The sequence below is a fragment of the Empidonax traillii genome, unplaced genomic scaffold (genome assembly GCF_003031625.1).
Source record: "Empidonax traillii isolate 1590-97213 ecotype Southwest subspecies unplaced genomic scaffold, ASM303162v1 scaffold338:size1951571, whole genome shotgun sequence".
NCBI lineage: Eukaryota > Metazoa > Chordata > Aves > Passeriformes > Tyrannidae > Empidonax > Empidonax traillii.
In genome coordinates, this window is record NW_020955531.1 from 141,074 (window position 1) to 153,674 (window position 12,601).

The 12,601-nt window shown below is 38.6% G+C and overlaps 1 protein-coding gene across 2 annotated transcripts in view; it reads left to right on the top strand.

Annotated features, from left to right (window-relative positions):
* Positions 1 to 12,601, top strand: part of SPECC1L (sperm antigen with calponin homology and coiled-coil domains 1 like) — a 59,912-nt gene that overhangs the window by 43,434 nt on the left and 3,877 nt on the right. For both annotated transcript variants that reach the window (XM_027892076.1, XM_027892077.1), the window contains exons 13-15: positions 1,644 to 1,746; positions 11,481 to 11,597; positions 11,989 to 12,048. In XM_027892076.1, the coding sequence (XP_027747877.1) occupies positions 1,644 to 1,746; positions 11,481 to 11,597; positions 11,989 to 12,048 (280 nt within the window). The remainder of the gene's footprint in view (positions 1 to 1,643; positions 1,747 to 11,480; positions 11,598 to 11,988; positions 12,049 to 12,601) is intronic.

Below are 12,601 nucleotides of genomic sequence, written 5' to 3' on the forward strand. Positions count from 1 at the left end.
TATGTGTTGCATTCAGAGTTTAGAAACAGTGACCTATTCAGATAATGTATTTATTTCATATTTAAAGTACACATTTAGTGACTTCCTCGTTCTGTTAAATCTCTGAGATGAGTATGTAGGTTCAAAGGCTCATAGTGCCTTTCTGCATCAAAGGTAGGAGTTACTGTTTCCTGTTTATTGTTCTGCTCTGCATGTATTTTCACAGATCCTTCAGCTGTTACCTAAGCAACTTCGAGATCTTGCCATCTGTATGTCAGTGAAGACTGGCCAAGCAAATTGCAATACATGTACTTAAGATTAGTGCCTGAGAACATTTCCTTGTCTGTTGGGACATGTTGTCTTCTTTTATGCTTTGAGCAACAGATGCTGATACATGGAACAGTCTCTGGTGATCTGTTTGAAGCACACATGCAGGAAGGAATCCACATTCTCTGGATGCTTTCTTTTCCCTTAGCAGGACCTGGAGAATTACTACCTGTAAATCTGCAGCAGAGTGCACTGGTGATATTCTGTATTTCCACATTCCACTCCTTTTTCCAGTCACCAGATGGGTTGTAAAGAATGAAGAGTTGAAGATATGAGAGTGAATGTATACAATGCCTGTCTTTTTGGAAATATGCAGAAAGAGTAACTAAGGGTATCATCTCTGTGGTTGTTGTGACAATCTTGTTTACATCTGCATAGAATTCTTTAAAAATGTCAGATGGGGAAGTCTTTGCAGTTTGGGTTTGCTGATAACTATCTTATTTTAATTTTCCAAATGGATATTATTAAAAATAAAAACTGCTGGCACACTTTACATTCAGTAACTGAAGCCCATAAGTGGTGTAACATCTGCTCAGTAAAAGACTGTTCATTAGAGTATCTAAAGAAGTACTGAATCTTGTAACTAGGCCACTGGAGAAGTATTCACCCCTATAATATATATTTTTTAATCTTAAAAACTCATTTCTAAACCCTGGTAAACAGATGTTTGCAATGTAAAACTCATGAAAACATGGCCAGCTTAGTTATGATTGTTATTTTGTTCCCCAGTCTTTTCTTAAAAAAACAAATTACTTAAGATAGCTTGACATACTGGAAGTGAATTTAATTGATAGCTTTTATTGTGCTAATACATCAAATGGCAGATCAGCCTACATAGATCTCCCCCTTCTTTTTTGAGAACTCCAGATTTCAGGCAAATGTTCTGTTAATAACACTGTGCTGCTCACATGCAAACTTCTTGTTTCAAGGTGACATTTGTAATCAGCCGTGAGATGCAAAGGAGATAGCATCAGTTCATTCTCTTTCTAAATACAAAATAAAGTCACTTGAGTTACCTTAATGGTTCAGGCTGGAACTTACAATGTTGTGAGTTTAATTTTCTGAACTCTTAGAAAGAAATAATTGTTGAGGTTGAAAGACCTGGTTAAAAAAAAGCTTAAAGGAAAGAGAAGGATGATTTGCTAATGAAAGAATCACTCTAACTCTGAGGTCTCTTTTGCAGGTATTTCTGTGTGTTCTGTTTTTCAGTCAGTAGTGCTGTATCCTCCTACTTCCACTGTGACAGTGATTTGTCCTTCTGTTTCAGCCTTTACAAATACGTATTTCTGTTGCTTACACTGTAAGCTCTTAAAGTTGCACTTCTGCCTCATTCCTAGGGAAGAGAGGAAAGATCCCTTGTCTGCCCTAGCAAGAGAATATGGAGGATCCAAGAGGAACGCCCTGCTGAAGTGGTGCCAGAAGAAAACAGAGGGGTACCAGGTAACTGCAGAGTGGGTTAACGTGACGTACCTGGAGCTGCAGCTCATTGGAGCCTGCCCGTGGCACACAGCTTGCTGCTCCACACTCGGCTGCACAGATTGCAGTGGCCCTGGCATGTCCTGTACTCTCCTCTTGGAACACACGCTCCCAGTCCTGCCCTAACCCACACTAATGACTCCTCAGTCCCTTTGCTCCACGCAGTAACTGGTTTTTCTGAAGGGGGCAGCTGTCCTCTCATTGGGGCACTTGAGGTCAGCCTTTCACAGGTTGCACTTCTGAAACTGCACTGAAACTTGAGCAACTTAAGGTTTAAATTAATGTTTCCCAAAAGGAGCTGGAGTACCATTTCTTGATAGGTAATTAGCATAGGGTTTGGTTTTTTTTTTTGATCTCTGAATGTGCTCCCATTTAGCCTCTATTTAGGGACAGTTTGTTTTGTGAAGGTGCATTGTCTTGCATTTTGAACTTGGCTTTCTGCTGCAGTTGCAGACTTTTTTTTTTCACTTAGTCAAACGTTATCAGAAGCCAAAAGAACCAGCGAGATAGCTGTCCAGAGTTCTCCTGATTACATTATTTTTTTCAGAAGAATAGTGGCTTCAGCAAACTAAACCAGGATGTTAATAGTCTGACCATGATGTATTTGTTTGGTTAACTTGTATTGAAAGTGTCTGGGTTCCCAACACAATCCTGAGTTTAAGAACTTTACTCTTTCCATGACTTGAGCCTCACAATGCAGGAGGAAGTTGAGAGCTGCATAACAGGATGGTCACCCATCCATAGGAAAAGTCGTGTTCAGTACAATGGACAGGCTGGGATATAAAGCCCTCCCCTTCTTCCTGTGGCACGTCTAGTACTAAACTGGGCTATTCCTGAGGATAAGCAGCTTTGTGGAAAGAGCCTTTCTCCTTCCCCACATTTTGTAAAAAGGCAGGATGTTATATTTCTTTATAAATCCTCTAACTAAGTGCAAAAATATTTTCCCCTATTGTCTTGAAATGAAAGATGAATTTGACAGCTTCGTTAATCTGCTTAGGAAGAGTGATAGATATTATTCCAAACTTTTCATTCCACAGTTGTGTTCATATGCAGGAGCATGCTTCTGGTCCTATAGATTGCTGCTTGTAATTCCTGGAGTTCTAGAAAGGTTTTATGTAGGTTTTGGGACTTGTACTTGCTTCAAAACCTGCAGTGTGGTACTGAGAAAGCACAGCATAGAGCATCTGCAGAGCCAGTGGATGCCTTCCTTGAAACTGTAAGATAGTATCAGGAGGTTATGTTAAGTCACTTCTTGGAGAGAATGTATTTTAGTTTATGCACACTCATTTTTCATTTCTTTTGTTGTACAGAATTTGATTATTTTCAGTATCCCCTGAAATTCAGTTCTGGTTGAACATCATGTTAGTGGTGTTCTGATGTTTTAAACATATCCAACACTGTGAACATTGCTTCTCCAGCTTTCAGGCATCTCAACAATGTTATCATTACCAGATAAGGCTCCTTTTATTTACAGCTATGTGGATTCAAAACTGACAAGCAGTAAACAAGCATCAGAATAATGAACATCTCCCTTCCTCATTCATTCCTACTTAAGGTACTCAGCTCTCTTCTTCCTTTCCTGTCGGCCAAATACTGACAGGACACCATCTTACATCCAGCTCCTCCTGTGTCTTACACAATGCCACAGTTCTATCCTGTTACCAGTTTAAATCGATGCTTATTACCAATATTGTTCATTTAGCTACAAGTATTACAGGTTAAAGGAAAGGTACTTGCACTTTGAGTCTGTTAGAAGTTCTAAAATGACCTGGAAGAGTTTCTGTGATTTGGGAGCAAGGAAAAGAGCAACAAAATCTTTTGTTTCAGAATAATTCTTTCGTTAGTTTTGTCATATTCATATTAAACTACCAATGTTTAAGTAAAACTCAGCCCTGTAAGACAGTATTATTAAGTATGTCTTTGCCAGCATGGAGAGATGTGTTTACTTCTTCATCAGTTGTCAACAGTAATCACTTTTTTGGTCTTGTTTTCTCCCTCTCACCTGGAGGTGATGTCTCACAGCTGTAGGTTTTTATGCATAAATGCATGTAAGATATTTATAGAAAATGATTTCAGCAGTTGGTGTTTACAGAGAAGCTGGAACCATGCACATTGAGTTAAAGCCCCGTTTCTGACAAAGCTATGTTTGCTCCTGGCATTGTTTTACCTTTCATTCCTGGGTTTATATTTTGCACTGGATAACGGAAAATAGCTGATTTATGGTTTACACATGGGCTAATAAATGGTAATCACAAAGATAGCCAGACACAAATCTTAATTTTTAAAACTTTACTGAAAGTGTACAGAGTTATAGGTGAGTGGCTTAGAATGTTAAACACCAGGTACAGTGTAATTGGCTTATACTAATTAATGACAACAGCCTATGATTGAGTGGTACTGCCTTCATAAGCAGCTGTAGTTCTTGAGCTGCTTTTTATTCCATGTGTTGAAAATACTAAAGAAGCCAAAAAACAAGTGAAAAAACACACCAAAGTCTGTCCTGTTTCAAAGGGAAAAGGTTTTCTTTATCCACGGGGTACTTGTGGAGAATGCAGCACTACATAATTGCCTGGTACAACTGGTATGGCTTTTGACTGCTCGAGTAAAATACAAGAAGAATAACTCCTGCTCTCCTGTCCCCTCTAGGAAATTGCTTTCAAGCTTTTGGTTAAAAGTCTTAGGTATCTCTGCTTGAGAAGATTGACACTTTGTGAATGCTAAATAAGTCAAAGATGATAGTGAGATGAAGCTCTAATTTCAGTTTGTTACAGTGGAATAAACAGTGAAATAAAGCAGAATTTCTCCTTGAAGCTTGGGTTTGGAGGCTGGTGATGTGCAGAAGGTCAGAGCAGAACAGACAGCTGGCGAGTTCTGGATTAACCCCCATCTAGAGCTTGTTCAGTCTAGACAGTGTTGCACTCACTGAGTTACTGAGCTTCACTTTATTCCAGGCTGAACAGACCTCTGAGCCATGAAAGAGGAGAGCTGCTCTCTTAGGATAAGCATTTAGATAAAAGAGGGGCAAATCACCTTTAGATTTCAGCTGAACAGGCACAAAATACTTGACATTTCATGGTGTGTTAGCTTTGCTCGGGACCCAGCACAGCTTCAGAGCACGGGGCCAAGGGCTGCATTTTCCAGAGAAGAGAATCCTCATGGCTCCTCTAAAATATGTGCAGTGTCATAAAACTGTCATAAATTCCAGATATCTTCAAAGCAGAAAGTAATCCCAGCCAGCTGTTCTGGAGCATTTACCCTGGCTGGAGCACAGCTACTTTCATTTTGAGTACACAGCTAATAAAAGTCCCCAAAAGGATGTGAGCATGCATGTTTCATGTTGAAAGAGGACCAAAAAACAGGATACACACATCCCTACCCATTCTTATCTCCAGCAGTATTTCAATTTGTTTTCCATTTTTGTCAGCGTTCTGAGAGATAATTCACTTCCAGAAGTCTGACACCAAAAAAAGAAATTGTCACAAGACAGCAACAAGAATAGACTGATTTTTTTTTAAACTTTCTTTAGGCTTTCCACAGTTCCTAAGTACAGATACACTTGGTGTGGCCTTGTAGTACCTGTTCTCTATTTCATGCAGTGCTACTTTCTGCTGGAAAGACCCCCTGATTTTTGCCTCCTATACAAATCAAACCTACATATCCTACAAAAAATTAAAGTCTGTGCTCAATGCACCTTGAAATCGAGCAATGCTTTCATTAGTGCTTGAGCAATAAGTGTAGAATAACAAAACTAAAGGTAAAAGATGCTTCAGGTTGCTTTATTTTTAAACCTGTTTGTATCTACACGTCTTTATCACCAGGCTGGGTCAGATTCTACTCAAAGCATTACATTAATTTTTTAAAAACACACAAAAAGGACAAGGCTGTGCTTATGTAAACCTGTGCTCAGATACTGACTCCAGGGTGTGCTTTCCCTGTGCTGTCTGGTTGATTCATCAAAGTAGTCAGGCTGCCAAAACACTTCACTCCTTGGTTTAAGCTCTGATGCTTTAGCCAAAAATTGCTGAGTTAAGGAAGGACATGCTTCCTTTCTCTGTTTGGATTGGATTCTGATACAAGAGAAATGTCAACTCGTTAGACTTAATTATGACAAAATTTAGAATAAATTATGAAGCTGTCTGTAGCTCTTAAGTGCTTCAGACATTAATGTCTGAAGCTATTATTGGATTTTTGTGAGAATGACTCCTGCTTTTATGGTTTCTTTTCGTGCTCAAACTGAAAAATAACGTGCCTTTGGTATGGAAAGAAACATTAATGGTCAATGTTGATGGGTTTGGTGGTCTGTATGTGCCTTTTACTGCCTTCTCAGGAGCTGAGAGTGAAGGGGCAGTAGTTGGGACTGCTACTAAATCTATTCCAGAAATACTTTCGTGTTCTCACCAGCTGCCAGAAGTACTGATAGCCAACAGCTTTATTCCATGATTTGGGAATCAGGGAATCCTGATTCAATGGAGCATGGATAGCAGTTATTTTGTAGTTTACCTTTGTCTTTTTTAAAATGGTTATTCTTTTGTGTTTACGTGTCCTTAAAAACTTTTAAAAGCTTTGTAGTGGTAATTTTCTGCCATGGGAAGAAGCCTGCCAAGGTCTGTACACTTGAACTTCAAACCTTGTTTAAGGGTTTAATATATTATAGCACAGAATCATATTAATGCTTTTGCTTTCTCAGCCCTCTTTATTTCATTAACTAATACCACAGAGACACAGACACATGTTTTTATTTTCTTCATGCCCTAACTCTTTTTGAGAGCCAGACCAAGTTAGGATGTGGGAACCTTTCCTCTTCATGCAGATCAAGGGATGGAGAAATAGCTGAGGATGCTCCTCTGCTCGAGTTCTAATGTCCATAGTTCAGGGAGATTGAAGACAGCTGTGGATATGTGCTGAAGAGGTGGTAAAATAACTTTGTTCTTAGTTTGTAACTGTAAGTTAAAAAACAAGTTTTTTATAGTTGGTTTTTTTGATGTTCGTGGGGTGTTTTTGCTGTGGTGTTTTCTGAGGAGATTAAAAAAAAATAAGAAATTACTGGTTTCTAATAAACTATATATCTGTTTCTTGCTTTTTTAAAACAAAGTATTTTCACTGACTGGGGAAGATCCTCTGTTAATTTAGGATTATTGCAAAAAGCAATAGGAGACAATTTTAAAATTAGCAGTACACTGGTTAAAAACCACTTTAAAATTGTGAGTTCTAGAGAAGTCATAGGCTTGGAGAGATCTTAGATTGATGTTATGCAGAGCCCTTTTAAGCAGAATGTTTCATAATGGATACCTTTTGCCTGTATTCTGCCAGAATTGTTCCTGTTGCATCTTGTCCTTGTGGAGAGAGCAGCCCATCTTCTCTAAACCTGCCTCTTAGTTATGGGGCACTCAGATTGCATCTTTCCAGAGTCTTCTTTAGGCTGAATTAACTAAATTCCTTCAACCTGTCTTCAGCTGTCAGGTTCTCTGACTAATTGTCTTGCTGGACCTTTGTAGTGTTTTGAGCTGGAGGGACCAGAGCTGTCTGCAGTTCTCCAGGTTCAGACTGGCAAGGGCCCGGTAGGGTGTGAGAATCCTATCCTGGCTGTGCTGGAACCCAGGGCACAGTTGGCCTCCTTTAGTGCAAGGATGCACTTCTGATTCATGTTGAAATCCAGCTCATTTACTGTTTAACCACTCTTGTATTTCAGCCTAAGCTGATTGATCGTTTGTTCCTATTGCATTTCAGCCTTGTTTCAGGAACAGCCTTCTTATTCTTTGTTTCTGTGGGTGCAAGGGGATCCTCATTTTGTGGTGACTGCTCTTACTCTGCAGTTTCCAGTTAAATAGAGGCTTGAAATGTTTCTTGGTTGTGGATCTACCAGGATGCTCTGCTGTTTCCCCCTTATATTCTTGTGCTCTGTCTCTAGAAAGGTCTTACAAAGAACTCTGTTCTTTGTTGCTGGTTGGAAAATGTCTTGCACAGATCTTTCTAGGACAGTTGCCTGTTGCATTAGTTTTGATAGAATTGCCTTTTTAAAAGGCATCTATCCCAAATACTAGAGGTGACTTCACTCCCATTCTAAGCATTAAACATTAATAGACAAGAGTGGATAAATGTTCTAGTTCACTTGTCTCTAGAAAAACTTATTCCTCATTTGACAATTTATCTGAAAGAATGTCCTTCAGTTGCTTTAATACTTTGTGGTCTGAAATGGCCTGAAGAATAATTCTGGATTAGATTCCAGCAGAATTCCCTTAATAGGGCCAATTACTTAATAAAAGCAGTAACAAAGAAGAAATTATGTCAGAGATTTTAGGCTGATGTTCTGTTTACCATCAATTTTTCGAGAAATAGGAGCTTAATGCAAGATTGATTTCATTATACTGACCGAGATTTTTCAAAAAACCACAAGCAGTTAAAAGCATTTAGGAAATAAAATTTGCTGTATTTAAATGTGCCAGTTATGTGCTCAAAGCCCTCAAAGCAAAATTAAATTTTCAGTTTAAATGACGATCTGTCCCGTTTCTAGATTTGTTTTTTTTACTGTCTGACCAGTATTATACTTCTTTTAGTCTGAGAGGTAATAATAATTCATAATACTCAGAGCAATTGGAAACAGAAACCAGTCCCTTTTAATTGTTTCCTTCCGTTGTATTTAATTCAGCTTCTCTGGATACATTAAAATTCTTGGATGATGAGTTTGTTTTCTGCTTGTTGTCTTAATAATAAAAGCTGGACCCTACAGGATGATTTAGAAAAATAGGGTATCCTGAGGGGTTTTTTTCTGAGAACCAAGCAACTTGTAGATGCACTTCTTTAATGGCCCTTTTTTCCCAATGTTTATATTCAAAATTCAACATTCTATGGATAATTACTGTCATGTAAAGTGAAATTTTTAGTTTATACAACTGTAATATTTCAGGAAAGATGACTTTCTCTTGTTGTAGTTTCAGTTTCCATTTTCAGCACAACTTTTTCTTTCTCCCCTGTTGATGTGAAGGAATATACTTACAAAACTGTGAAAAATGCCTCTAGATTTTGGAGGTGAGTGTTCCTGCCAACAAAAGTGAAGGCTTTTGTTTTGAGCCCCTGTTGTTCTATAGGTCTGTTTTCTAGGGCACCCAGACTCTTTTGATACGAGCTGCTGTTCTCCTTTTGAAGGCTCTGTACCCTCCCATCCTCTTTCAGTATCAAGATCTCAGCTGTGCTTCAGGGATGATGTTTAGGTTCAAAACTCTTCAGTTTTCAAATAAATATTGCTGGGCTTCCTCTGAAGTGTGTGGACCAATCCGGGAGAGGAAAAAAAAAAAAAACATTACAAACTCTGTGAGGCAAGGTATTATTAAACTTGATTTTATTTGTACAGTGTCTGGGGACTGACTTTAAGGGACTCCTGGTCAGTGGTAAAGAGAGTCTCTTCTGCAACAATACCAATTCAACAGGTACTTGTTGAACCCATATTCAGTATTAAGTCACTGGATTGGAAACCAGTGTGTTTAAAACTGTTAGTCAAATTTAGCAACGCTTCAGCCTTCGTCCTTACTTTATTAAGGAATATCATATCTATCCTTGTAGTACTGAGACTTAAAACTTTGCCAATATTCTTCAGGAGCTTTAATGAATATTTTTTTTTTCAGTAGTTTGGATGCGTGCAAGAGTGTCCAAGCAGATCTGTGTTGAGCTTGACTGTGCCAGTGTAGATCCTTCTCCTCCCCTTCCCAGATCGTTTGGCCATTCCACAGACAGAGAGAGAATATTTCAGCCAAAGGGTGAAAACCAGGATCGAGGGGTTTTTTCCCTCAATGGATTCTGTAGCAGAGCAAATAAGATCATTCACACTTGGTTTTCTAGCCAGCTTGGCACACGTGACTGTGACAAGAAAAAGCCTCTCTCCTCACCTTTATCTATATTACTGACACAAATGTGAGCCGAGGCCTTACTGGTTACAGCGTAGGGGGAAGAAACTTTTCAAAAAGTAACTTTTGTGAACAGACACAAATAGGAATTTATTGGCTTTAGCAATCTGATATTTTTCCTTTTTTTTTTCCCTTAAACCCTGGTCCTGTATGTTCCATATGTTTCCCTAATTTAGGTATCATTAGAAAGTTTTAACCAAGCATTACTTTAAATCCAATTTCCTGTCTCTCGAAGAAGAAGAAGAAAGGAGAGAGAGCTTTTTTTTTTTTTTCTTTTCTCTTTTGCTTTTAAATTTTCCCACCCCTGTGGCTGGAGGAAGCTTTGTGAAGAGCATGTTCCCACAGCCTGGGGGTCTCCAACAATGCCGTTTCCGTCGGCAGGGAGGGAGCGGCATGACCGGAGAGGCTCCGACCACTGCACTGGGCACTGTGAGCCCCAGCACGTACACTGACATCACCCAGCCTGGACCTGCACTGGGGGGACTCTATATGAGAAGTGCTAAAGCTGAGCAGGAAACTGAGATTTCCCTCACATTCTTCTGGTTTTTTGTTTTTTTGGGTTTTTTAAACTCTGTTGGGGGAACTGTGGTTGTTGTCCGTTTGAAGTCCTGATCATTGGTTTGACAAGAAATACAAGTGCTTTTGTTCTCACCCTGTGATGGTGCAGGAACACGGATTCTGGGGGCATTTTTCTGCGTTAGGAATGACAGGTTTTAGTGTCTTGTCAAAGATGAGTGATGACTTCAGTTGCTGTCAGGTGAAAGGTTGGCTTGTGTGATTGTGCCATCGCAGTTCTGGGACTGGAGGTTTTATTTCCTGCTATGTTAAAACTTTGAAAACTAAGTCGTGGAGCTGGTCAGCCTCTGCTGGAGCCCAGTTAAGGGAGTTAGATATTAAAGCATATTTATATTTCTCCATAAAGGCCTGAAAGATACATGAGTTGTTGTTACTGGTTGTTCCTAATTAAAGTTTAAACTGACTGCTCTCCACTTAGCCTCTCTAGCGTTGTTTGACTGCCAACAGCCAAATATACAGTAATTTAAAAGGTCAGTGAGGCATCTTGTTCATAACTCTTTTGGACTGGGCTGACTCTGTAATAATTTATAGAGTCTCAGGAGATGCATTTACCAGTGCCACTGAGTTTCCTACGGGAACTCCAAGATCAAGAGTGCAAGACAGCAGTTTCAATCACAGATTCCCTGTTACTGTCAGTGGTAAATCTGTTGGAACGTCTTTATTTCCAGATGAAAGTTAACTTTTGTTTGTGATCTTGTTCACATGAGTCTCTGTAGAGAAATGGTTTGTTTAGAAAATACTTGTCCTCATCAGTTAGCAGTTTTGCAGTTTTGTCTGGGTATGAATGCAGAAAAGGAAAATGAGCATTAACAGAGATATGAGCACATTGTCTGATCAGGGGTTTGGGGTGTATGTATTTAACTCATTTGTTTTTCTATCTTGGGGTGTACAGTTGCACCAAGTTTCTTCTCTTACTCTCTCTAGCACAACATTTTACACCTTTTAACACACACATTTTTCACTTTTTTTTTTTTTGAAAGAGAGCCTAATGTTAGCTGACATTAATATATAAAATAACTGACTTTGTTATCAATACATTTTTTGTTGTTCTCTGTAGTAGTGCCTTTTACTTTCTTACTGCAGAATTTCAGTATTGGACTGTTTACATTCTGTGCCAGTTTCTTCTAAAGGGTATTCAAAAAAAAAGTATTGATGGATTGGTAGAATCTCATATCTTGTTAGATCATGATTTTAATACTGCTTATATTTTTTTTTTCCTTCAAGAATATTGACATAACAAACTTCAGCAGCAGCTGGAATGATGGCTTGGCTTTCTGTGCAGTGCTCCACACTTACCTCCCAGCCCATATTCCCTATCAGGAACTGAACAGCCAGGACAAGGTAAGACGTTAAAAATCCCATTCCTGGGACTGAACAAAAAAACCCAGTGTTACTAGGATTTCCAAACTGAAACACCTCAAACTACTGAGTTGCTATTCTTTTTAAAGAATGAACAGTCTACTCTACTATTTTATAATTCAGTTGTTCTTCACTGACAACGATTTTTCAACGTTATCTTCTACAAAGGAAAAAAAATAAAAATTTTTCCATAATTTTTTTGATAATATTAGAACATGTTCATTCCCTTGACTCTTTTTAAATTACTGTAATCAAATTACAGACTCCATTTGAACTAAAAGTAACAGCATTACTATGAACATTCTTAACACCACTTTGTTATGTTTGAAATAGTGTTTCCTCGTTTTCTAACATGTTATTATATCTTGTGCAGAGAAGAAATTTCACTTTGGCTTTTCAGGCAGCTGAAAGTGTTGGCATCAAATCTACTCTGGTAAGATTTAAATGCATATTGAATTAATTATGATCCATTTATAAAAAGCAAACTTACTCTGTTTGGGTGCTTCATACTTAAAAATAGCAACAGATGAGCTCAGTAGAGGTTATTGCCCCTGTATCGTACTCGACTGAACAGCGCAAAAGATAATCCCTATCTCAGTGACTTTGGTAAATAAACCCACTGTCATCAATATCTTGAGCTGACATGTTGTTTTTGCATTAAATAATGACTGAGATACAGACCTGTGGACCAGCAGGTGCAGCAAAGGCAGCAGCAATAGCCAGAGCAGATAAACTAAGAAATATTAATAAGGGCAGTGGATTTGTTTGAAAATAATTTGAGAAGTAGTTATGTGATACAGCTTTCAAGAATCCATTAATTCTGTCGTGCCTTTGTCCTGCTTTCAAATTATTTGGGATTTTTGGAACTCTGGAGCTACCAATCAAGCAATGTAATTTTTTCTTTCGCTCACTGCAGTATGAGAGTCAAGATTTGCCTCCTAAGCTAAGACTTTTTAATTTGTCATCCTTGCAAACAATTGCAAGGT